The sequence below is a fragment of the Doryrhamphus excisus genome, chromosome 14 (genome assembly GCF_030265055.1).
Source record: "Doryrhamphus excisus isolate RoL2022-K1 chromosome 14, RoL_Dexc_1.0, whole genome shotgun sequence".
NCBI classification, from domain to species: Eukaryota; Metazoa; Chordata; class Actinopteri; order Syngnathiformes; family Syngnathidae; genus Doryrhamphus; species Doryrhamphus excisus.
In genome coordinates, this window is record NC_080479.1 from 12,193,948 (window position 1) to 12,221,868 (window position 27,921).

The 27,921-nt window shown below is 42.7% G+C and overlaps 2 protein-coding genes across 2 annotated transcripts in view; both read right to left on the reverse strand.

Moving 5' to 3' along the window:
- Window positions 1–27,845, reverse strand: col8a2 (collagen, type VIII, alpha 2). The gene is made up of 3 exons (XM_058047773.1): window positions 27,698–27,845; window positions 5,851–6,035; window positions 1–4,810 (listed from the first exon to the last, which is right to left on the reverse strand). Exons 2-3 carry the CDS (start codon window positions 5,999–6,001, stop codon window positions 2,907–2,909), a joined length of 2,055 nt encoding a protein of 684 aa, XP_057903756.1. The 5' UTR covers window positions 6,002–6,035; window positions 27,698–27,845; the 3' UTR covers window positions 1–2,906.
- trappc3 (trafficking protein particle complex subunit 3) overlaps window positions 27,715–27,921 on the reverse strand; it is a 49,260-nt gene continuing 49,053 nt past the window's right edge. The window contains exon 6 of the transcript XR_009119415.1: window positions 27,715–27,859. The gene's annotated coding sequence lies outside the window, so the exon portion shown is untranslated. The remainder of the gene's footprint in view (window positions 27,860–27,921) is intronic.

Here is a 27,921-nt window from a genome sequence, read left to right on the forward strand (position 1 = left end):
TACAAGAAGGCCTTTATTGATATGGTATCAATACAAATCAAGTACTTGTAAATTTTCAAAAGGCAGAAAAAACATTTCCAAATTAAAAAAAAGAGTGCATTTTATACCAAAATTATATTGCGCAAAAGTCAGCCGACTGTGAAAAAAAAAATCAAATAAGTCGATACATTACACAAATAATAACATCTCCACAAATAATCCTTTCGGCACATAACACTAGGATGCTAAGTACATGTTGTAAATACTAGTAACTCATCAATGCTATTAAATACCATTTATTTATACGTTCTTGGCTTCGGTGGTCGGTTCTGGCATCCCTATTAAATTATCATAAATGTATAAATATCTTCATTAATTTCTTGTGCAAGTGGGAATGGCCGCGTGTTTCATAAATGCATCTAAAAACAAACATATCCCTTACAAACCGAAGCAAGATAATATCGTTTTGTGAAGCAATGTGTGACTAACGTGGATCTCACTGACGCTTGCATGCAAACCCTGCAAGCCAGGACCATAAATGGCCGAGAATAATAACCACGTGTCATTCACATCGCCATGTCATTTTCAATGTGTCTATTTCAAAAGGGGACAGAGCATACGTACGTAGGATACGGATGTAAATATGCCGGAGAGTTAACACGACTGCTAATTTACACCCGTAGTCACCTTGGCAGGTAGAAACACATCACATCACACCACGCAACAAATAAATGGAAAGGAGCACAACGATGAGCTAAAACATAGAGATTCTATATGTTGCTGTGGTTACCCTGCCGCCCAAGGAGTTGACTAATGTCCAAACATGAGGCAACATACAGTACATAACCAGCATTGAGCTGTCTTGTATAGACTCACATTATAATATCGATTCATAGCATTTAGTTGGGGTTTATGGAGGGTGAAAGTAGAAGTGCATTTATTTTGTGAAAAAAACACTGATTCGGTCTTGTACACGTCAATACCTGGCTTATTCCTCCATCAGGGTAGTGCTGAATGCAATGTTTCAGGTTCTGGTTCAAAATAATGTATTGCGAATTATTGCACACTTTTAAGTCATTCCGACATTCCCTTACATTGCAATTTTAATGCTTGTTTTTGTTTTTTTTTAAATGTATGCTTTCAAACTTGAAAGGACAAACAATTCAGGAGTCGTCATGGAACATTGACAGAGCTGGGGTTTTGTAACTTCACTCCAGTTTATTATTATCTTTGCTGAATGACCTGAATAGCAGTGGGACAATGTGACACACAGACACCCACGTACAGTACACACACACATACACACTCACAGGCAGGCAGGCAGGCAGGCAGAAGGTTACAGAGAGTATCTTTAATGCTTCCATCACCATAAAACAACCCCTGGCCGATACCACCTCACAAAGACGCAAACCAGAGGGTTTGGTAAATGTTACACAACTTCGATTTCACAACCTGCTGGCCTCTCAGACAGTCAGTCCCTTTACTTATTCACAGTCAATGCAGAGTGATTTGCATTTCCAGCTTCTAAGCGTAGCCAAGCTGTTTTTGTTATACTGTAACTACTTTGGAATGAGTGGCTTCGGAATGATAAAAAGTCTTTGCTCGAATCCATGAATTCCTTCTGTTGCATCTACAGCGGAACCTCGGTTTGCATGCACGCCGTTTTTTTTGTAGGATTCGGTTATCGGTTTTCATAACACAGTGCAGTTACCAAACTAATCCTTAGAATCCAGTGCCCAAATAATGCATCAGTCTCAGGTTGGGACACTATAAACAGATTCCAGAATCCTTGATAGCAGCACAGTGATACAAGCAGTCCCTTCTAGACTCTGCTCCAACACTTGTATCCAGCATGTGCTAAAGTGCTAGCAGAATAATCAAAGTCCAAAAGACGCCTTAGCCGAGTCTGAGTTCCCTGCGGCGACACAGAACCAGGGAAGTTCAAATGACCAAACTCATCTCGCAAATAAACTGGATTCTCGCTAAATAGAGGTGAAAAAGTCAACCTAGTTCTTGTTTATAGAACACACCCAACGATGAACAACTCGTATCTGTCTCCTTTCTTCCTTCACATAAACCCATTGCGCTGTACGCTAATGCAATGTTCAAGTACACTGCGTATTTGAGTTATTTTTTTCACTCCTCTTCGCATACGTTTCAGGTTTTTGTCTTTCGCAACGCATTGAAACCGAGGTTCCACTGTATTTTCTTCTATATTTGATGACCATGAAAGAATCCAGCTTTAATTGTGACTTTCCATGTGTAGTTATGTAATGTAAACATTATGTCCGTGCAATCGATGTTGCCTTGGTTTAATACTGTGAAGTCCAATTAATGTTGGACTGCATCTCTAGATTGCCTTTTTGGATACTTGAATACAATAAATTAAGTAGTAAACGACAAAAGAAACACAATTTATCAGCTAAATTGAGAGAGAAAGCAACCGACTGTCAATATATGCTGTAAAAACGGACGATTTGTGACTTTTGATGAGAAACTGGATTGAAATGAAAAAGAAATGGCACAGTTTTTCGATATTTACAATTGTCTGTCGACGGTGTTGCTAACTATGTCAGGTTACGAAGCACCTCCCCTCCGCAAAATGTCAGGTCCTTATATGAATGCACCGAACAGTCCTACTGTAATAAACAACACTCAGAGCAAAGCCCAAATAATAATAAAACAATGGCAATAATTAACATAAAAATACAACCCCCAAAAAACACAACAAAACAAATAACACTGAATAAAAATTCCTCTGCCATTTAAATCTTTCTTCTTTCCGATGCTGTTGGCTGTAAAAAAGACAAAAAGGATGTAAAAGTACTACTGAAGCACTACGACTGATTGTTTTTGTAATGTGTATGGCTGCAAGTATTTTTCATAGGTTTTGGTCTGCAGGACCGTGTTGGAACCGATGGACAGGGTTATGTGGGACAGAGCAGGAATCCTGAGAACGAGGAGTGGATGTACTTGGTAGCGTAGAGGCCATTCGCCTGGTCCGATGGCATCTGGACCCAGACCTGGTCGCCTTCTTTCAGCTCAAGGACAGCACTGCCGGACGCCTGGTCCATGTAACCTTTCTTGTACTCATCGTACGTGTACGTAGCCGGTACATTGTTCTTGTACAAGGCCACCCACAGGCTAGTTCCCTTCACATGCACATGGTACGCAAAGTAGTAGACACCAGATAGAGGAGCGGTGAAAATGCCAGTTGAGAGACTGTAGGCATTCTGCCCGTTGTACAGAGTCTTGTCAAACATGATTGGCATCCCAGACGGAGGGAAATGCTTGGTGAGGATGGCGGTGAAAGCTGGCGCTAAGGAGGCAGAGAGTGGAATTTGACTGTATGCTGGACCCTTTCGGTCTCCCGGAACTTCACCTCCTTCCAACTGGGAATCCGTTGGACCTGCAACAACTGTTTGACCGTTTCCTGGAAGACCCGGTGGCCCCGGAGGCCCTGGGGGACCAGGGGTGCCATTCAGTCCAGCAGGGCCTGGTTTCCCTGGAGGACCTTGGGGACCTATAGGTCCTTTCTCGCCCAATTTACCCAGTCCTGGAAGTCCTGGGAGTCCAGGCTCACCTTTCAAGCCCGGGGCGCCCTGTGGCCCCATGGGACCCATAGGCCCCTGAAGACCTGGGATACCTGACTGACCTCTGGGGCCAGGTGTACCCATAAATCCTGCCTCACCTTTAGGTCCTGGACCACCTGTGAGCCCAGGATTACCTGGTAGACCAATATGTCCTGCTTCACCTTTGGGCCCGGGTTTTCCAGTTGCTCCATTTGGCCCAGGTAAGCCTTTGTCCCCAGGTATACCAGCTTTTCCCGGGTTTCCATTGACACCTTGGTCGCCTCTGAGTCCAGGCAGCCCTGGAGGGCCTTGAGGGCCTAGTTCACCCTTCTGCCCTGGCATACCATGTTTTCCTGGGAGTCCCATTGGGCCGTGAAGTCCAGGGGGTCCTGGTTGTCCATCAAGACCTGGTTCTCCAATTGGGCCCACTATTCCTTGTTCTCCTTTGTCTCCAGGAAGACCAGGCAACCCACTGTGGCCCTTTTCTCCTTTTGGCCCACTTAGACCAGGTTTTCCATAGCCTGGCGTACCAGGAAATCCTGGCGAACCTCTCAGCCCTTGTTCACCTTTTTGACCTATGAGACCTGGCGCTCCTGGCAGTCCATCAATTCCGGGCTTCCCTATCCCCACAGGACCTGGTTGACCTTGTAGCCCTGGAGGTCCGACCTCTCCGGGTTCCCCTCGATTCCCTGGAAGTCCATGATCACCTTTAGCACCAGACAGTCCAGGCAAACCTTTTGGTCCAGGTTTACCAATGCCCGGAAGACCAGGTGGTCCTGTAGTACCCTTCAATCCAGGGGGACCCCTTACGCCAGGAGGACCTGGAGTCCCATTTCCATTCTCACCTTTAATGCCACGCTCACCTGGAGGGCCAGAAATGCCTTTTAATCCTGGTTCTCCCCGTGTACCAGGAGGGCCTCTGATACCTGGAAGCCCAGGTTTTCCATTTAGAGACAAGCCAGCTGGGCCTGGCAGTCCCGGCTGCCCTGGTTGACCCCTGGGGCCTGGTTCACCACGGGGACCAACCTCGCCATTCAGTCCAGGCATGCCCTTTGGCCCAATCTTTCCTGGTAATCCGGGAAGTCCTGGTTTACCGATTCCTGTGAAGCCAGGGGGGCCCTGGGGACCTGGCTGCCCATTGAGGCCCGGGTTCCCGAGTCCAGGTTTTCCTGGTGGCCCTGGTGGCCCAGGGGGACCTCTTGGTCCTGGTTTTCCTTGGGGTCCTGGCTCCCCCTTCACATCTACCATAGGTGGCATGTCTGAAACAAACAAAGCAAAAGATCATCATAGTTTGTTTTCATGATTTTTAGCAAACCTAACAATATGAATGAAATGAATGAAAAAGTACATGATTTCATAAGGCTGGGAACGTTTGGTGATTAAATATTTGTGAGCAACTATGAACATTTTTGCAGATTATCAGATTATACTGCAGACCTACAAAATGCAAACAATGAAGTTGGGCAAAGCACTTCCTGTTTTAATTGTCTGTAATGAATTGGAAGTCTGTATGCCATGTGTCAGCTTAGTAACAATGCTTTTCTTCATCTTCATGGTTACTCTGTTTAGTTATCATAATTAGAAAATCCCACCTCTGTATTTAAGCAATGAGGCAGGGTTGTATTTGTACATGTATACTGTATGTCTAAAAGCCATTTGTGTATCTTCCAAGTATAACATTTTTGTTTGCTCCATCTAATTATAGTTCAGACATTTTGTTAAGTATGATTTCTTAAAAAGTGTGTTTTTGCAGCTTGCATTGAATTCCAATGACTCAGCATTGTGCTGTGTTGTTAACTCGTAACCAGTAAGTGGCAGTAAAAGCTTAAAATTAGTTGCACTCCTCAGAGACTTCTTTTTTCCTCACACACTTTTCAAGTGGAAGAACCTTTAACATTTTAGAACTAATATTTCTCTCCCTGTCAAATGTCAAACAATTTTAATTTGAATTTAAGAGGATTCTAATAATTTGCACATTCATTTTTTTCTAATTTCTTGTTTTCTTTTAAGTTAAGAAGAAGCACAATTGATTTCATTTTCTTAGCTGCTCAAAAGTTGTTATCTTAAAATTAGCATGGTAACTCCTCCTTCCCCATCATTTGAAGCAGGTCACTGTCACTGGTGGGTGAGTGACAGGAAGAAAAGCTCTAACTTTGTTGGTGAAAAGACCCCAAATATAACCCATCTTTTTAGACATTTTCTGATACAGGATGCTGCATGAATCCATCACTTGAATGTCTTGAACAATTACCTAGTGGAGTCTTTTTGCGTACAAAGAATGGTTTCATTCACGACTCACCGACATAATGTCCCTTGCCTTCTCTGAATGGTGGTCCAACAGGCCCTTTCATCATGGGTTGCATGTACTTCATGTGAGGCATTGGTGGGTAGCCTCCAGCACGAACATGCCCCCCCAGCATTAGGAGCACACAGACAGAGGTCAACAGCATGGTGGGCGGCAACCGATGTCACACACACAAAGAACTGGAAGGGAAATTGGTTCAGAGAAGACAATAAGTGACATTTCCACACACATACGGAAGTCAGTGTAATACTTCAATTATACTTAATTGAATATATATATACTAGTCTTTTAACTTTATGTCAACTCTACGTAAACCAAGGAAACATGTTTCTTGCATGAAAGCACATACAGTGGAAAATATGCACTCCTAGCATAATGTCTCATTACTTTAGTTTCAACTATTTCATGTTTTTATGCAACATACCATGCACACTCAAACATTGGAGCAAATGTTGATGACATGCATCGTCATTTGCTTCAATCTGCCAAACATTGCACAAAGATACTGAATGTGTTTGTAGCCATAATCAATGTTTGACCCTCATCCAATCAGAAGTGACGTCATGTGAGGGTGACACTCATGCCAGGATGCTGCAAGGATGAGGGTTTACAGATTAAATGTCATTCATTTGTTTCACCAAAACACAGGAAAAGAGAATCAATTCAGACGCCATGTCGCATTTTAAATACAAGTTAAGGGGCAATATTTTAGAGTACCTTTTACATACTGTTCCGCCCCCTAGGCCGTCATACAAGCCAGAGATGCCGCCGAATGTTCGAAAAGTGAAACTGAACATTCAGTCTAACAAGCGATATCCATGCTATACCCTTAAATGCACGAAAGTGAAAATTGCATCCATTTTTTTTTTCACGGACGATATGCCGTCTCAGCCCACTATAACGCGTGACGCTTACATTAAGCTTGGAATTGTCCAAGTGCCAACGCAAACAAGTCAGTTGAGGTGAAAAACTGAATGCTGCGCCTCCCATCCAAGAAACGGACGGATTAACTGGCCTTCAGAAGTGTACAGGGGGATAAGAGTTACTAAACAAACAGGACTATTAGTGGTTATAAGGGGAGTTCAAGCAGGCGGACCATGTGAGCAACAAGGACACACACACACACACATTAAGATCTTTATCGGCACACATTTGGTCAACTGGTGATGATTCCAATTGGAAAAAACGTATGAAGCTGAGACTTGATTCACAATGGAGAGGGGGGGGGGGGGTGTTTTCATTGCCACATCTGTGCTGAGATCAGGTCTGCTTTACAGCTTGGCCCTCAGCATCCGTCTGTGATTGTTCAGCCACCACATAACCTCGTCAAGTCCAGTTCTTGTTTTACAGCCATTCAATAAAAGACTTTGTCTCGGTCACCTAACATTTTTATGTATTTAGTCACACGTCTGTGGTCTCCACTGGCCAAAAAGCATCATGTCTAAAAAGTAATCAAACAAAATTGATTTCGATTTGGTGAAGCCTTTTTTTTTTTATGTATTGGCCGACTGTCAGGCGGGCTGGCATACAAACGTGTCTTGTATGAGGGCATCTGTGGTTTTGGTGCGAATGTGATTCATCAAGAGACCCAAGGTGCCCACCACCATTCAGCAGAACTCTGCAAAGAACCGCAGGGACTCACATTTAAAAACAGAAGCATGAATAGGTAACAGACGCATGCAGGCCTGTGCAGTCTGTTAAGTGTTTTCATTGAAAAAGCTCCCCAGACATGCTCTTAAATGTCATAGAATCCTCACTGGCTTCCACAGTGAGCCTTTTGGACCAAAACTGTCTGAAAAACACCCACGTAACAAACCAAACACGCTCACTATGCATGAGAACACAATCTAGCTCAGTTAAGTGTTTGGATAATACTTAAGATTGCTAACTTCCTATCGTTTCTTTTTACACAACCCCACTTGAAAACAAGCCGTAAGAAATCCTCAAGAGAAAGGGTGAGTGTTAAATTAAGGCCTCTCAAATTCACGATACACAAACAGCATCCATGTTACGAGACGTTTTGGCAGGCTGAGTGACGCTTTATGTAAGCATGTTTAACTCAAGTACATCCGAGTATACAAGACAGGAAACAGTGATGTTTGTGTTTTTAGGCAAATAAAGGGAGAGTTAAGTCTGGGTCAACAAGAGCACTGCCAGCTCAAACTTTGGTCCATTACTTCAATCATAACCGCTATGACAAACATGAAAATGCAATTCTCGTCATGAATATTGTCCCTGCACTCCCCCCTCTGTTTTCTTCTTTTCTATCCCCTCCTGCTCCAGTCTGGCTGCTCCAAATTTGCATAACAAAAAAACATCAAATAAATCCAAATATTAGCATGTTAGGGTGAGGAGCTCAGCCATCCGTAGAGGCGCTTCTCCTTCACATCGAGAGGAGTCAGTTGAGGTGACTCGGGCTTCTAGTCCGGATGCCTCACGGACACCTCCCTTCCAGGCATGCCCAGCCGGGAAAAGGCCCCGGGGCAGACATAGGACACGCTGGAGGGATTATGTCTCACAGTTGGTCTGGGAACGCCTTGGTGTCCTCCCGATGGAGCTGGAGGAGGTGGCCGGGGACCGGGAAGTCTGGGCTTCCCTACTAAGACTGCTGCCCCCACGACCCGGACCCGGATAAGTGGAGGAAAATGGATGGATGCATTAGCATGTAAGGACAATAATACTATCTGCTCCAATGCCTGAACAGGACAAATAAAATAGTTTAAGGACTAATTATTTGCTGATCAGGGTGCTGTGGCCTCCAGGGGATGCCCCAAAAAATTAAATTGCTGATATAAAAAATCTCACCTTGGGCACCACTTTGGACAGGGCTGGTTCTGGTCACCATTATCTTAAAATTAGCATCATAACTTGCCCAACCACTTTTTACCAGCAGATCTCGGCATCACCAGGTCATTTGGGGTGTGTGAGTGACAGGAGGAAAAGCTCAGACTGAGCTCAAAAGCTCCATGATGATGATGATACAGTACAGTCGATGGACAATGTCCTACCGCAGTGTCTCACCACGTGATGCAGGCTGCTTTAACAGACAAAAGTCTTGCCTCGTCTCCAAAACAAAGACTGAGCAGCATCCCAGAGAAGACACAGACACCACAGACCAGCCGCCGTCTTTACCGGCTAATGAAATCAGCAGCACTGGGGAGGTGAACATACTCGACCCCCACTTCCCATGTGTGGATCCAGACAAGCAAGCATTTCCTCAACCACACACCCACAGGGAGATTAACGGTACACCAAAAGTGAGGATTTAGTGTCATGGAAAGGAAAGAGGCTGCTGTTTCTGTGGTGAACGTTTGAGCCACTTGATCGTCGTCTTCATGGCGTGCTTAATAAAAAAAAATGGCATATTCCAGTTATTCCCGAGCCATAAGCTTGACAATAACCGCCCACAAGTCATGACATGACATGGGTGGTTTAGCTGTTATTCAACTGCAGCCATCCCCAGTTAGCATAACATTCTTCTGCAAATGTAGCAGTAGAGAGTTTAAAAGCATTTCTTTGGTTCAAGCTGTACTGAAGACATATTCATAATAATGAGTTTTACAGTTAGTAGGGGGGGGGGGTAGGAGAGACTACCTTATGAAACACTAATAAGGTATCACACGCAGCCAGCAGTTAAAGATAAACTGTGTCTGTGAAGCATGAATTTATTTTTTATAATAACCCTACTTTTGAAGGATTTGTAATATATTTGAGTGCCAGTCATGGTTTCTGGTAGTTTCACATTTTCCAAGTACTATATAAGCAGCGTGGAGTTGTTTTCCATGTTATTACCTATGTGACCCGACTGTTAGACACTTTTTATCTAGAAAATAAGTGTTCGTCTTATATTTGTGTTCTAGATTTATATGTGGATACCCACATGTCATGCCAAACAACCTCTCCCCAACCAAGTCAAAGCTTTTCTTCCAGTCAGTCACACAAACCCACACACAGTCTTGAAAAAAGACGCTTCCATCACCAGATGGAAAAAGAGGGCTTTTCCTATACTCTGAGTTGTCTTATATTTGGGTTCATGTATAAATAAACTGTTAAATATAAATAAACCAAAAAATAACTATGCCTTTGTGTAAAAGATTGACTGGGTATTTTTGATTTTAATATTAATTCTGTTAGAAATATTGATGAATAACAGCGTTTATGTCTCAGAGCCAAGATAAGTCCGCAAAACAAATTAAACTAGTTGGAGATTGAAGAGTTTGCCATAATGAGTTTTCCTATACCGTCTAATATTTAGGTTCGGTAGAGGTGCCAGTAAAAAGTTATGCTATTCTCCTGAATAAAAGATTTACTGGGTATTTGCAATTTTCATTTTCATTAAGTTGGAAAACCCTGAACATTGTATTCAGTTGTGCTTCAATAAAGGCATTTATGTTCTGTCCCATTTTTTTGTGGAATTTGGACACATGGCATAAAACATGGTTAGCAATCCTGCCAACACACAGCATGGTCTCAATTACACTGTAAAAGTTTGCAGACACGTCTGCCATATAATGTGCCTTGATATATTTATGTATGTCTCTGCAGTCTGGATATGTTCCTGTTTGACTTGTTCTTTTGTGAAATTGCATCAAAAATGTAGCGGTACGTTTTAAATGGAAGCGGTGTGAGTAAGGGGACGGGTTAAATGTGTCAAAAACAGATGGGGGTCAGGTAGAAGGGTTTTCTTTCTTTGTGAAATCATTCAGAGGGACATTTTTAATACCCTTGTGCACTCGCTGCAAGTACAAAAAGGCAGATGTGCTAGTTACGTATATGATGGGGGATAAAGTTTGCTGTATATGGAAGGTGACACCGAGGTAAAGGAGTCAAAGTAAGGTGAAATTATTGAATGTTTTTCTTGTAAACAGAATTGTATGTTGGCTTGGACTGACTGATGACCTGCTGCTGTACATCTTTAAGGGATTTTCATATCTACCTTATCCCCTATACCTGTAATATGATCCCATCTACATCACATTGATCAGTCTGTCTCCAAAGGCCTCATCTGGCAGCCTCACATCCTTTCTTTCCCTCTTGTGTTCCCCCTTAAGCCTCCTCTGTTCGCCTCATTGTTGGTGTGAATGCTTTTATTGTGTGTGCTGCCAAGAAATGTGCACGCAAGGTGCATGCTGACTGACATTACTCTATTAATCTGAAATAAGAGTTGACAATGGGATCTATCACAGCAAAGAACAAACTATGCAGCCTGCAGAAAACAGCAAAGATGCGACCCGAGTGAAGACACGCGGGGAAGCTGAGTAGGCCGTGGCATCTGCATGCTGATTGGCTAATTGATTGGACCGGCTGCTGAGATCAAGTGAAAGCAATTATGGCAGAGTCAAAAGACAAACAGGAGGTAAGATTAAAAAATAACATGAAAATAGAAAAATGCAAAGCAGAAAAAAACAATACACAAAAGAAAAACCGCTCTGTTGTAAAAAAAAAAAAAAAAAAAGTTTACTAATCATCTACAATCCACCCAGGTGTTTCTCGTGTCTGTGCATTATAAAGATATAAAAACAGCTAAAAAGAGGCAGCATCAATGTTTTATAGTATATTTGGTGGGACCATGTAAGTAACATTAGTACATTAGTGATAACATGTCATACTTCATACTTTGGTCAGCGATGTCCGGCAGGTCCAAAATGAAGCGTCAGCCTCAGCAAGCATGTGGTGAAGCCCGTCGTCAGCCAAATAGTAGCTAGCTGGTGTGCTGGCATGTCACTATGCCAGTAAAGTAGTTATTCAGTGTAACAATACTGCAGTGGCTTTGTTAATATGCCTGTCACATGCCTCTTTTTAGCTGTTTTTATATCTTTAGAATATGCAAAAAATATGTCTCATGTGTCTTGAAGGGATTGTGGATGATCGAAATTTCGGAAAAAGTGCAGTTTTCCTTGAAATAAATAGTTGAGTGAAAAAAAAGATTCACAATGAGTGAGTGAGGTGTGTGCCATCGACATTCCATCCTTCCAACACACAGCTGTAGATATCTGCTGGAGAAGAGCGTGTCATAAGGCGAGAGACACAGCTCAAGTTGTGTTGCAAGCAGTCCCTCTAAATATAAGATATTTGAGAAGTGAGTTGAAAATTTTCCACAATTTGGGTTGCCGCTTGTCACTTAGGGGTGATGGTGGGTCCCGCAGCCAAACCAGTTGAGAACCACTGGTTTATATCCCGGTAATCTAATCCACAGCAGAGGTGGAAAAAAGGATGAAGCAGCAAGTCGCCAAGGACAACTTCCAGGACGAAAGTCCTCCTTGTGGTCTGCTTCTATCAAAGGATTCCACAGTCTGACGCCGCATGCAACACTAAGCTAACACAGACACTCACAACACGGACCGTGGATGCTGACAGAAAAGGGTGTTGATAACAGGAGATGGAAAGTAACATCAAGCAATGGGTGTCAAAGACTCAAGAGGAGGAAGCAAGAGTGGCTTAAAGTCTGAAAACCACAAAGCGGACCTGGAGTTAAAGTGAAGAAATGAAAGGGGGGACGCTTCAGCTCCTGTTGACCCACTTCAGACACCACCAGTCGTCTCACTCTGTCCCCAAACACACACATCAGTTGGCAGCAAAAACAAGCAGGGAAGACCTATTTTTTTCTGTCTGAAATGGAAAGAAAGAAGATTATGATTTAATAAGGGGGCCGGAAATCTTGGTTCAAATCCCCCTGAAGGAGCTTGCTGCAGGCTGCTGGACTGCAGACTAAACGGGAGAAAAAATGCATATAGAGGGGGGAAAAGGACAGCCATATTTGGAGTGATATTTCTATTTGAACTGCTACAGTATATCACCAGTGATTTGTAAATCATTTACAGCTGTCTAATACGTTGTTTTTCTTAATTAGAGCTGCAGTACGGCCATTGTGGAGAGGCTTACATTTATTGAAACCGCAGAGATAGCTCATACAAACTTGATACTTCACTTTTCCTTGGCTCTGTACCAAATACTGAAAATCGTAAAGACTAGTTTGCACGCATAAGTTAAGCACACAATTTGTGAAATGCCACACTCCTTCCATGACTTGTTTACAGCTGTTTATGTCTAGTGTACGACAAATAGTACACCCAACGTTGCATTGTTCCTGCATATTCATTGTCACCACCACTTCCTGCATCTGTGACGCATTCACAATCGTAAAAAAATTCAGAATAGTATTACGTTTCACATTTGCCCTGTAAGTTCTCAAGCCAAATCTCAGCCTATTCCCTCCTTTGTTGGCTTTGTTGCACTTTGTGTGACTCTCATTAAAGTGACTATGACTGTTTTTCGGCGTCACGCCTCTGCATCTGTTGTGCAGAGCTAAATAGTATGTAACAAATAAAATATGACTCAATAAAATGACTAAAAATAGCCCAAATCTGTGTGCATAACAAAAATGCATCATCTAATGAATGTGATGGCTCCTTTTACCTGCAGGTGTATAATGGCCACGTGTCAACACACTGTGCAGTGTTGAGGTCTTTACTTGACTTTTTTTTGTACTTTTTACTATTTGCTTTCCTTCTTGAGGTCTAAAAGCAACTTCAAAACCTTAGAAATAACTTCCACAGCACAGCGTGGACTCGAACGGAAACTCACCGAGCTGAATCCCAGCTGAGCGAGGCTAGCTCGCTGTTGATTGGCTTTATTTTGATTGATCGCTTACTTAAAATGCTGCCGACCACAGATGAAGAAAAGAACCCACAAAGCCCCCCTTCCCCCCCTTTCAACCTTCCCCCTCCCTTCTGACATGCATATTAAAACACCAGGATGTGGTGCATAGTCCCTTCAGACCCGCCCCTCCCATCAGGGTCAGTGTAAAGTCTTTATTAGCCATATGAGCGCTTGGCTCCAGAAGGATACTTTACCAGTTTTGGCCTTCCATATTCCTCCACTGGGTTATAAAAGCTGTGAACTGTGAATGTGTAATAGAGTCTTTATGCTGAAAGATGTCTGGAGGATGTAAGAAAGTAAAAATGATCAAACAGCAGACCTAAGAATGATAAAAATGGAGCATAAAAGTCATGTCGCTGTCAGTGTCAGTGATGCAAGCATGAAGTCGGGTTTTTTTGTATACGTACTTTCAGCCGCTCTGCTCCCCAACTGTGGAACTCATTGCCACCAGACCCCCGTAACTCTGCCACCCTTCCCATCTTCAAATACAAACTCAAAACTCATCTGTTCAAACTTGCCTATTCCCTTTAAATGCTTCACATGGTCCCCCCTCCCCCGATTTATTGTATGTTCTTATTTATTGTATGTTGTCTTTTATCTTGTATTTTATATTGGCGTTTTTATCTTCTGTACAGCGACCTTGGGTGTCCTGAAAGGCGCTTTTAAATAAAATGTATTATTATTATTATTATTATTATTATTATTATTATTATTATTATTATTATTATTATTATTATTATTATTATTATTATTATTATTATTATTATTATTATTAAGCCCAAGTGGAGGTAACTAATATGGATCCATGGCTCATCTTTTTAGATTTCTTCTTAAATTACATTTTTATAATATGCCGTGTGCCGTAAATGGCCCCTGGGCTGCATTTTGGACACCTGTGCTATCATGACACTCCGCTCCCTGCAGAGGAGGAAGCAGAGCTGTCTGGATGAAATGCTGCCGATAGAAAGATGGCTGCAGAGTTCAGCTCAGACACAAGCTGTAAAGGTTTCTTCATCAGTTCTCCTCGTTTGTCAAGCCGTGTGCATGAGTTGGCCTGTTTAGCCGGATAAATAAAAGACGGAGGACAAAGAGCACTTGTTGGACAATGAGGTATGGGAGCTATGTCTCCTCCCTGGAAGAATAAAGTAGCCGGGACACGGGATGTCCTTTTTGTCTTTATCTCTGACACAATTTCTCCACCGGCCAGCATCCTTCCATTTGCCTGACACCGATAATGACTGGGTTTATCGCTCCCTGCTGTGTGATTGATGACTCTTATATTAAAACCAGATCTCTCTTTTTAACTCTTATCGCCATCGTCCAGCCATCAAGAGGCGAAGAATGAAGTAAACGACGTAGCACAAAATGTGAACCACTCAATCAATGCATTATCAGTGCATATTTGTATAATGTGGGAGGAAGCAAAAATGTGCACATCTGTTACTGCTGTAAACCTCAACCAATCAGGATAAACGGGCTGCAGAACGCCAAAACGCCATATTTGACTGCTCGTCAAAAATGAATATAACAAGGTTCATTGTGAAGATCAGCCAAGCAAAGGGACATTTTTGGACTATCTGGAGTTAGCTTATAGATTGATAGGTCCTCACCTAATAATAATGGCCATCACCGAGTTACGGGATGATGAAACTTGGCTTGGCAGCCGAACGTGACAGGAAGATTGGTGGGAAAAATAATTGGAGAGGATTTTGTCATTTTCTCATCTTTACATGAGAATGAGTGGCACATCTCTGGATGCTACGCAAGCTATGGAGCGATTACGTCAGGTACACACAGCAGATGGACTCTAAAATTGTCCACTCTATAGAAAACGGAGTGACTATTATAGGGGAGTCACGGCACCAGATTGGGTACAGGAGAATCAAACTATGAAAAAAGTGTGACTGATACGACTACTACTGGAAAAGTATCACTTGATTTAATCCCCAAACCTGTTTGTTAAAAATAACACAGCCGTGGAATGCACATCCCTTCAATTATCCCCCCACAAAGGACCCTTTCTCTCCCACTTTCCTCCCACATTAGGGATTCTGTCTTTGATATCAAAGCGAGGCGAAAGATTAAAGTTGGGGGTGCGGATAGGGGGGGGTTGTGTCCGGCACTTTGCTGGGCAGTTCGCTCCAGCTTGACGCGATGCTGCAGTTATTCACCTCCCAACTCTTCAGGCGACCAAAGACAGCTGCGAAACAAAGCGTTTGTTTCCTCTCATGCGAGTTGACACGTTCATCATCGCAACTTGGCAGACTTTCGGGGGCTTGATGTGAAACATATTCACTCAATCCTCTGTTATCCATTTACAGCTCATGCTCAAACATCCCGGGATGGATTTAAAGGTTTGCGCCTGGGAGGAATGTGACCCTTTTGGGAACGCTGTAAAAACAAGCTTTCCTTTGAACCTGTTGCTCGTGCTCCGACTTCACACCTCGCCAACGGACATCTGCCCGTCCGATTAGCACCTGCCACTCCGTTTCACACCAAGCTGATTTGGTACCGCGACTCAGTTTGTCGTTGGACATGTCACCAATTACAGAGCAGTTGGTCGGGTCAAGGCGGTGAAGCCATGAAACCATGTTTGTTACCCTTGTCACTCTTTATCGATCTGCTGTGCTTCCTTACCACAAACACAGGAGGGGGATTCTTTATTAGAAGAGTCAATAATAAATATGAATTTAGAAGACTGGGAGGAAGACACTTCCACCTCCTCCGAGCTTTAGAAGTCAATCCAGATGATGTGATGGAGAAATAAATCACAACTCCTTTATTTGACTTTATCGAGCTTTGTCGCTCAGTCGGGAGATGGAAGCATTCCCGTTTCCTTCTATGGGATGTTTTCAGGGGATTTACGCCAGCTGGGGTAATTTAAAAAGCACCAAAACAACGACTCCTTATAACAGGCATCCAAAGCCATATTTTAAAATGCTCGGTGGTGAAAAAAATATTGTTTCTTTACTCGGTTTGTACGGTTACGGATGTGCTAAGCCAGTGCTTCTCAAATAGAGGAATTTATGAATTAGTGCTTCACTGTTCTGTTTTTGTTGCATCTTTTTCAGTTTCGAGTTCAGTCTGTACAGTACGGAAAAATATATATGATATATGATCAAAATGTACAAAAGCGATTTTCTCATAAAAAACAATGCAAATCTCAATAATACGCTCAAGACACCCAAAAATACCAACAAAAAAATAAGAATAATTATCATTTTACATGCAGAAACAATGCAAACTAATAAATAACAAATAGTTAGAAGTCGGGCAACACAGTTAGCATGTTGGCCAGACCTGGGTTCGAATCTCTGTGTGTAGTTTGCATATGCGTGGGTTTTTCCTCCCACATTCCAAAAACATGCTAGGTTAATTGGCGACTCCAAATTGTCCATAGGTATGAATGTGAGTGTGAATGGTTGTTTGTCTATATGTGCCCTGTGATTGGCTGGCCACCAGTCCAGGGTGTACCCCGCCTCTCGCCCGAAGACAGCTGGGATAGGCTCCAGCATATCCGCAACCCTCCTGAGGATAAGCGGTGTAGAAAATAGCATTTCTCACATTCTTTATCAAATTGCTGGCAACTTTTTGGAACCCCACGGCTGGTTATCGATGAAACAAATTGACCTTTTTTGAGAAGATTGAAGCTTCAGTTAAGTGAGAGGCAAATTATGATGAGTTTGGATGCACCTTTGAAATAGAAACACAAGCACACACATATACACAATTTTTCCTGTACGAATCTACAGCATGTCCATACTGGGAAGCAGACGAGTTTGAGATTGGAGACTCTGCTAAAGTAATTATCTTGTTCCTCCAACCTGTCGTTAAATGGAAATCCTAAGTCTTGGCCAAACTACACGCCTGTCTTTAGGTATGAACCTTCAAAAACCTTCCCTCTCTGATTCCACCAAAATATTTTCATAGGACACCAGACTTCAACAGCTCGCTGACAATATGGAGAGGAGCATCCAGTAAAACCAGTGGACGGGCACGTGTCGCATTAATTTGTATCTGTCCCCACGTTGAAAGAGTTACATAATGTCATTGTTAAACGTGTGTGAGTCAGACAGTCTTTGTTGCCACAGTAGCTACTAAAATGTAACCAGTCGTCTCGGCTGTGGGTTGTTGTCTTAAGCCCCTCGGAGGTATACGCATCACTCCTGATGATGAAACAGGCATGGGATTCAAACTGCAACCAGATGGAAGAACTTCTGCTAGTGGCTCCCAGGTGAGAAATGACATGGTAACCTGCTTTAACATCATCAAAACATGTGATAGGCACGGAATAGACTGCACACAGCTGAGAAGAAAACATGCAGACTCCAGTCACTCGTCATCCATTTCATTTTTATTAATGTGGGCACCATATGCCATTTTAAACTACTGTGCGCGACAGTCAGAAATGGCGCAAAAATGACGCACCTAAATAATGTTAAAGTAATTGGCATGGATGGGTAATCCTTGCTACAGTGTGCAATGATTGACATGAGTCTCTCATTTGGCGGGAGCGAAAGAGAAGCACCCAGTAATAGAGTCCTTTCATCATCGGCCAGACAAAAATATTGAGACAAACATTTCGGATCCATGTCGACATGTAAACTGATCCAACGACTGCATGGATTCTCTATTGTCATCAAAAGCAAGGAGTCTGCATTTTCATAGTTACAGCATAAAACATCTCTTGACGGCCTTCTACAGTAAGTAAAGCTCTTGACATTATTAGAGCCCTCTAGACATGAAGTAACACCCCTATAGTCACCTTTACATTCATATTTCGTTAAATAGTAGACCTAATAAGAGAAAATAAGACATATTACAGACTCACACATTAGCATGGTGCCTTGTTTCTTTTTTACTTCCGGTTTCTGTACACCAGTGGTTTTCTGCTGGTTTGGCTGCAGGACCCAAATTGTGGGAATTTTCAACTCAAACTTCTGAAATATTGAATATTTACAGGAACTTTTTCTACACAATGTGAGCTGCAGCGGTGAGAAGCTGTCTGTCTTTTCATGGTGCGCTTTTCTCCAGCAGATATCTGCAGCTGTGTGCAGGAAAGACGGCATGTTCAGTCCCCACTCGATGTCCTTCCCGTCTGGCTCAAGCTTGACATAGTCATCCATAAACATAAACTTCGAGGTGCATTCATGTCAGTTCATTTAGCTATTTTTCATGCCTGAAATATTTCATTTAGGCCATAGTCAACCATAAAACAGCATCCATTAATCCATTTTCTATGCCATTTATCCTCATTAGGGTTGCGGGTATGCTGGAGCCTATCCCAGTTGTCCAACCATGATTTATTAACTGATGTGTTTTTGAAAAGCTGTGATAGAGCAACTGCGAAATATAAGCCACAAAGTGCCAAGGGATTATTGTATTCAATTGAAGTATTGAAAGAGGCCGATGACATGGCTGCCCGTAGCAAACAATCAAACTCACAGTCACTCAAAAATCCAATGTTGCCCACAAAACCATCTCTTTTCCTCATTCACTGCTGAGAAAGCACAACTTGGGTCCAAGGGACACGTCTCTTAGTGCGCCTCTTGTATGCTTTGGCAACCAGCATGTTTACTTAGGTTAGTGGAATAAAGAGCGGGAAAAAAAAACCCACCACTATTCACACATGTGGGTGTTTTTCACACATGCAAAAGTCCTACAGGAGACATGCACTTCAGTTGGAGGAAGCTATACATGTCCCGGGTGCTGCATGTGTGCATACTGTACATGGCTAAGTTGGTTCTCCTGCCTACCACAAATACTGAGTGGCCTGTAAATCAGAGCTAATTACTTTTAAATGGTCTGTAAAAGCTGGTGGGGTGTGAGCGTGCATATGTGCTTGGAGGCATGCGTGCGCGCACAAATGCATCACAGATGAATGATATAATTAGTTGTACAAAGGGAGGGTTACATTTCCTTAACATACGTATATATATGGTATACTTTGCAATTAGGTAGTCAACCACAGACTAAAGACTAATAACAAGCACAATTTCCATTGACTATTTATAAGGCTGAATAACATGATAAAGAAAATGGAAGAAAGTCAAGGAGAGGAAAATGCTAAAAGTTTCCCCGAAGACTCCATATTTGCGCACACTCAGCTATGTTAACACTGGCCGGGACTGCGTGGTATGAGAGTTTGTGTTTAGACGGCTTTACACAGCCCCTCAGCTGTGAGCAGAACAAATACACCCAAATGCCGAAATAACAGTTGTCGGAATGCAACGCAGCATAAGTGCTTGTTGGGCTTGGATTGAGATTTGAGATGTGGAAGCTGACAGATAAACTTGCCCCCGTGTTGCTGGTGAACATCCTCATCATGTTGTTGACGTAGCGTGGCTTGCTGTTGTTTGAGGGTGTTGGTGGACTTTTAGTTAAGGCAATGAGATAGTGGATAAGTGTAAAACATCCCGAAGAAATTGAGAAGAAATGCCACTATAGCTCTATTATATCAATCCTCAGATATCAACTCGGCTGTCCAGTAGATGTCAGCAGAAGGGGATTACATCACCACAATCTGATTGGAATTGTTGTAAATGCTACACGGTACATCACTGACTATGATCTAACATAAACCGAATATAAGACGGCCCCTTCCATCCATCTTCTTTCATTTAGCCGAGGTCAGGTTGCAGGGAAGCCAAGCCCAGAGGTCCAGAGGTCTTCCCCGGCCAGTCCGAGGCCTCCTATATTTGGTTGGATGTGCCTTGAACACGGACGGCATGGCGGTTGAGTGGTTAGCGCGCAGACCTCACAGCTAGGAGATCAGGGTTCAATTCCACCCTCAGCCATCTCTGTGCGGAGTTTGCATGTTCTCCCCGTGCATGCGTGGGTTTTCTCCCACATTCCAAAAACATGCTAGGTGAATTGGTGACTCCAAATGAATCCAAACCCCCGCGACCCTCGTGAGAAAATGAATGAATGAATGCCTTGAACACAACACAAACATCCCAAATATTTTTCCCCCAGCCATCACCACCCCAAAATCTCTTGATGTTCACCACACTTCTTTTCACTTGTGTGTCTCATTCTTTTATCCCGACTACGAGAACACAACGGTTCTCTCACACTATGAAGTGAACTGCTACAATTAGCTTATCGTATAAACACAGATGTGTAATCAAGTCTAGACTGATAGGAGAGACAAAGCCCTACCATCTGGATTTACACGAGGATCTGGCCCAATCTTGATTTGCTTGAGGACTGTTTTCTTGTTCTGCACACCAGATGACTCAGCCCAAAAAAATATCGCCTTCCATTATTTTGTCTGATTGCCGCCTGCCCTACGCAGTTGTCTGAAACTGCGTGGGTTGCAGCATCCTCCCTTTGCAGAGGAATGCGCTGAAAGTGAATAAGTGCTCATTTCAGACAGTCTTGTTAGATGGAATGATAAAGGCGAGGAAATCCATCAGTTTATTTTACAACTTTCCACTTTCCTGTTCACATGGAAGACACACATAAGGGGGTTTCTCCGTTAGAAGTTCCCCACAGCAAAAACACATTTGGGAGCATCAAGATTTAGCAAGAAAACATATAGCAAGAGCTGGCATCCGTTGCACACACACTGGTTCACTATGGCAGACTCTGCGATGAATTGAACCGAGGCGCTTATTGCATGACACCTTATTTTTGACAAGAAAGATACTAATAGCACGGCACGGCGGTTGAGTGGTTAGCGCGCACAGCTCACAGCTAGGAGACCGGCGTTCAATTCCACCATCGGCCAGTTTGCATGTTCTCCCCGTGCATGCGTGGGTTTTCTCCGGGTACTCCGGTTTCCTCCCACATTCCAAAAACATGCTAGGTTAATTGGAGGCTCCAAATTGTCCATAGGTATGAATGTGAGTGTGAATGGTTGTTTGTCTATATGTGCCCTGTGATTGGCTGGCGACCAGTCCAGGGGTGTACCCCGCCTCTCGCCCGAAGACAGCTGGGATAGGCTCCAGCACCCCCGCGACCCTCGTGAGGAAAAAGAGGTAGAAAATGAATGAATGAAAGATAATAATAATGAATGAAAGATGCTAATAGCCAAAATGCCAAACATACGACTTAGTGAACAGGTCTGTTTTACTCAAACGTTTCCATTCAACTCTTTCAAAAGTCTCCAGGTTCCTCTTCGGGGGCCAGAAATGAACAACATTGAAAGTTTAGCTGATTGCCGGAGCTTTGAGGTATTAACCAAGCTTGTTGCAAAAGGGACCGGGTGTTCTCGATGAGGTAAACAAAGAATTGGAGTAGCAGAGGCCGTGACAAAGTAAAGCAGCGTGTGTGTGTGTGTGTAGGAGCTAACAGACGGACCGTGCATGTTTCTGTTAATGCCGGTTCAAATCAGCGGTTCCCCCAATCAAAGGCACCACAAATTCAATGCTCCTCAGACTGAATTCATTTTATCTTTTTGATTCTTTTCTTATCTACTCTTTCTTTCAAACACAATCTCCGACACCCTCTTCTAAACACTCAAACCCACACAGATATTTCCAATATCTCCATGTCAATCACAGGATGACTCCGGGTTTGTGTGGGTTCTGTCCAGCAAAAGCTTAGAAATGACCGCTTTTCTGCTTCAAATTATGAATGGGGCCATGCAGCAGGGCAGAGGAGAGAGAAAAGATTTGGAAAGCGAGCGTTTGCAACCATCTGCGCCCCACATGAATGTGTAATTGATTGGAAGCCCTTCTAATTAAGTATTATGTCACATGTCCAGTTATGCTTATACAATTGCACATTTGCATGGTTAGCATCAATTAGAGGGTCGTATGGTTTATTTCTATGCTCTGTATTCTGCAATTCATGATGTATAAAAGGTGCAGATGTTACTGATATCTCAATATCCGAGTGCGCTCATACAAATTGTTGGCTCTAATGATATGTTATGTTATGATATGTTATGATGCCATCGTCATGAGTTAAAAGTACAGATGTTAAAATGACAGCAAAAAGCAGTCAATGATTATAAAGATGGGAGGAAAAAAAACTTTTGTTTCCTGCTGGTTGCTTGTGTTTGTAACTCCTCCCTCGTGTCAACACATATGGCAAAAAAATTTTGACCAATCACAAAGAGCCGGCATCACTACAGGAGAGCTTTTTGGTTTGGAATATTTACATTATTAATCTGTCCAATTTTACTTGTGTTAAAGAAACAAAAAGACTAGATCCATGTATATGAATATATCAGCACAAATGTTTACACAAAGTCTTATGAAAGGCATACAATGAATTGGACATAGCTGTCTATGATGCATGTATAATATTCACAGATTAAGCTAAGCTCTGACTACACTGTAAAAGCCCAGCGTGAGCTACAACAAGTTTATTTTTTCCATCTTATTGTTTCACTGCTTTGCTGCTGATTACAGGAAACGATTAGAAGAAAAGCCGTAAAAAGGACTGGTAGTGTTGTACACCGCCTAATGCCACCGAGGGTTGCACAATGAAACACATGCTCAATGGGCTCAAAGTCTGCACAGTGAGGCTTTAGTCTCTAAGCCAGGACCCATTAAAACATACGAAGTCCACTAACCAAAAGCGGGGATACTGTGTGTTTTGACGAATAGTCCAAGTTCTTTCATTTTTCATTTCACACGGCGCCACAGTAGGTATAAATTGGTACAGAAACCGCCACCTAATATGTTATGACAAAACTATATTTTCCCAAGAAATACCCAGAACCTGCAGTGTTTCAAGGATGAATTGCCTGGCATTCATTCCTTCAGGGAGTCAAGTTCAATTTCAGATGTTTGTCTGGGCAGAAGCAGATAGTCTCTGTCAGATGGTTGGCACGTTAGAAACCGAGTGGTTGGTACTTGCTAATGTCACCATGTTCAATTACAATGGAACCCCCAAAGTCAAACACAATCAAACCGTAGAGGTAATGTTTTAGTTAACTTTTTTTATATGATAAACTGCCATGCAAATGTTACCAGATGTTCACCATTCTAATACAGTCAAACCTTGGTTTTATTACGCTCAGTTTTCATAGGGCATATCGCCTCGGTTTTTGTACAATATCGCGTGTAACAAACTAGTCTGTTTGCCCTGTTTATACACATTGATAACTCACTGTTTGTGCTGTTTTCAATGGAGTGTGACTGCTAAATAACCCGCCATGGGGCCAAATAAAGTTGTGAGTGCCATTCATACCTATACGCAAGGCAAAATTCCAACCCTGATCTTCCCAGTCTCCTGACTGTATGGACAACATGCTAACCACTAGTCCACCGCACGGGCCGCAGTATATTCCTGAAAATGATGGTTGAATTTGACGAGGTTTAAGGTGTGCAAGAGTTGTTGCATTTGTGGCTGCCACTGAAGCTTCCTGTTTTGGCCACACCTCTAACTGCTGCATGCTTCTCATCAAAGAATGCTCATTAGTCAAGACCCAGACCACAGCTGCGGTGACGCCACAAAGCATATGGAAAAAATATATCAGTACATTTTTACTGGAGCAAAACTTGTCAGATGCTATTAAATTTTCTGTAATCATCCAAAAGATGCGGTAGTCATGATATACATGCGCGTAACTCAAATGTCACTCCCTGCACAAGGAAATCTGGCATCTTTTTTATACATATTATCCTAACACTGAAATAACCCCGTTCACACTATTTTCTCTTTGAACAAACTGCGTCTAAATCGGGCTCAGACTTGAAAAATAAAGTCTGGCGCGTTTCAAATGCTCTCTAAAGAGCAATTTCTTCCTCACGGACGCATCGGGAGATATCCTCGCTGCAACCAAAGAGAAATAAAAAAAGTAAACAGACTGTATGGTTTGTGAAATACGTGGATGAAAAGAAGGATTGTGTAAGTTTTATGCTCAAGCAGTGACCCCTGTTACGACTTGGCCCAAAGTTCAGCCATAAACAGTTTTTCCGGCCAGACGGTGAAGTGAAGGGCAATGAAGGAAAACCAAACAAACCTACCTGCATGTATTTGACCTAAGCTAATTTTGTGCTGCTACCTGAACTCCCGTGCCAAAAAGCACTACAGCCACCTGTGTTGGTGAGCACACTCGCACGACATGTGCTGTGGATGTGGGGAAGTGGGTGATTGCAGCCCCAAAATCTCAACCTCAGCGGGCGAACACACGTCACATCCCATTAACTAGGAACAATACTTTTGCTGGGAGAGCACTGCGGATCTTATTCCTCTGTTTGATTCCCTTTGAAAACAGACGCGTCTCAACTGAAAAAAAAACTCAGACATACCATTGGAAAAAAGTCTGGGACGTGTTGCTCAATATTGTTGTTTTGTCCGTGCCATAGCGAGTGCACTTTGCAGGGCTCACTGATGAACAGCAATGTCTGGCACCGGAGATCAAGGTTTTTAAACCACATTTGCCTGAGAGCGGGAGTTTGATTCGAGAGGATTTCGGTAAGGATGGAAAGAATTGTGAAGAAGCCAGGATGTGTGGATTGGCAAACATTTTACTCCTGCTTATGTCTACTAGGCAAGGCCTGTGACGAGCCCGTCTGAGGTGTGAAAAAACTTGTTGTGCAACATAGGCTTCCAGAGTACAGAGGGTTTTCGTTCCCTCTGGATCTTGTTTGCTGGTAACCCCAATGGAAAAACTCCCTTTGGCTCAGCCACTAGGACTTACACACTCACAACAAAGATCATATTAATAGAACTTTCAAAGTCCAACACCTCAGAAGTGGTCCATCATGCATGACATCAGCAACCACGACAGGGACTAACACAAGGGTATTTGGCTTTTTCTTTGTTTTTTTTTTTTTACATTTCCATGACAAAAGGGTACCAGTGATGATCATAACTTACTGCGACACTGGCATGAGTCTGGCTGATTATTGTGATGTAATGTCCCAAGGCATTCAGCGACAGAATATATATCAGAGAGTTAAGACAAGTTAAAACGGCCACGCCTGTCTGTATCGATGATGTGTGGACGTGGATGCCCTGGGCATGATGTCAAGATGATGACACTTCACCTCCGTAAATGGACAAAGATGTCATTGCAGTGTGCTTTCATTTTCTTACTTCAGGTTAAAAATGATTATTTGATCATGTTAATAATAAATAATAAGCGAATGTTGAGGAAAAAAAGCTGTTCTTTTTTTTGCACAAAAAAAGAACCAAAACTGTAGCCCAAATACTGAGGTATACCAGGGGGTTATCATTACCATTACAGCCAGACGCAAATATAACAGTATTTTTTTACACCTGGAAAAAAGTTTCCAAAAGATTTACATGTGCAAACCAACAACTTTTCCACAAGTGAGTCATAGCTTTTCTTCCCGTCACTCGCTCAGACCAGTGTCTTCACAACACAGAAAAATATTGCCTCAAAAGTATGGCAAGAAATCTACCATCTGTTATTTGACTCATATTGAATACAATATGATTTTTGTTTATTATTTGGTCTTTTCCAAAACAGGTGTTGAAAAGGAAGTGCTGTCCTGTGTGGTATTCAGGATTGTCGTACATCCGTGTCTGTAGAGCATTTAAATATCAACATCAAGCACAAATGAATTCCAGCAAGCAGATGCTAGAGCAGATTCATGAGGTGTGATTATAAAATATAACTTCCACATTGCCGTCTGGCCAACATAGCTACTAGTATGCGAGCTTTACAGCGTATAAGCACATGAGGCACATCTGGACGGCAAAATATATTTTTTCTCATCTTTCCTGTCTTTTAGCCCCGGTTTTAGCGACAAAAAAATCCAAGCCGATGAAGGCTCTGAATGTTAGAGTCCAGGTTTTGATTCACTGTTTTGACACAAGTTATCCATGTAGCTTGTCCATCAAATACACAATGCATGTACTGTACTGTACAAGCAGATTAGGAATATACACACATAAATATGGTAATTTATTCAAAGGTCTAGTAAGTGTAGGTCATCTTCTCAACATGCTTAATGTGTCTGCCTGCCAAGAGGACACTAAATAGATCGCCCCCTTGTGGTCAAAGGTTGTAATTTACTTTAAAATATGCAAAAAAGGCCAATTCCAATTGCTCATGTCCTTTCCTCTGCTCTCTGTAAGTGTTAACGCATGCATTGTGCCATGACATCATCTTTTTTTTTTTTTTTTTTTACTGTAACATGTTCTGGCCCATCGGAGTCAGCTCCATGTCAAATAGTGCTCATCTGGTTGAAACGTGTGCATGTTAGGATTGGCTGCTGCCGTGCATTCAGTGGAATTATTATGTGAGCACAGCCGGTGGATTTATGTCGATGTACTACGTAGCCACCTGTCAAAAAGTAAGGTAGCACACACTGGAGGACCTGAAACGTTAGTGCCAAAGGGGTTGCCGTGGTTACAGCACAATATTACCAGCCATGCTAATGCATCAAGTATGCATTTCCTGACCTATGAGATTTTGACCTGAATAATAATGCTATCTAAAAATGTAATTATTGCACGGGGACGCATTTAGAGTCACGGCCTACCAATTATTTTCCCAGATTTTAGAACTCACTTTTCCAGGGTCATCCCCCTTTCTGTTACTCTCATTCTGCATCTCAGTAGGATGAAACACAGATCAAATGTTGCAAAAATGCATCCATTCCTCCCTGACATGCTGTGTTCATCTCTTTTTTGTTTTTCTTAATTATTGTCCAACTGTCCGTCTCACGCTGAGACACCTGAGAAGTCATGGCTGCCGCTCCTCCTGTTTGCAATTGACGGATGTCGTTTCAGTGGAATGCGGTGGCGCTTGCCAGTGGCATTGGCGAGGATGGAGAGAAAGGAGCAGCGTAGAAAAAGGAGGACAAGTAGAAGTGAAAAAAAGGAAAAAAAAACATACACTACGCTCATCCATATGAATTCACTGCTGCACCCGCTTAAACATCACATGGATGCGGCTACGCTACACCTGCAGTTCCAATTCAAAGTACATGATCAAAACCTTATGTAGTCTGCACAGACATACAGAGAATAACTCACATCCATGCAGGCGGGTCGTGCACAGAAGCACCTTACTTAAAGTGAACCTTTTTTAATCTGCAAGCCATTATTCTGTGAAGTAGTTTTGGACTGCAGAGAATTCTGCAGGTCCCATGACTACAAGGTCTGTTTTTTATTTTCATGTTTTTTCCCTTCCTGATCTCTCCTTCTGTTTCTTTCCACATGTGATGAAGTGAGAGTCAGCAGCTGACAGGATGCAGTAAAAAAAAAAAAAAAAAAGTGAGGGGTGAGTGAGGCAGGTAGGACTTACCTTTCTCTCCTAAGAGTGTCCCAGCGGCGGGGGGTGCTGCACTGTGATCTTCAAAGCGGATCTTGTCTTCTACCTCCCACCTTCAGCCATGTATGTCTCCCATGGGACGGGGGATGGCATCAGATGTTCAGCAAAGTCCAAAAATGTCTCTGGCACTGGCACCTTGAATCGATCCGAGAAAAAACAAAACACCAAAAAACAAAAGAAATCAATTCAACTGCAGG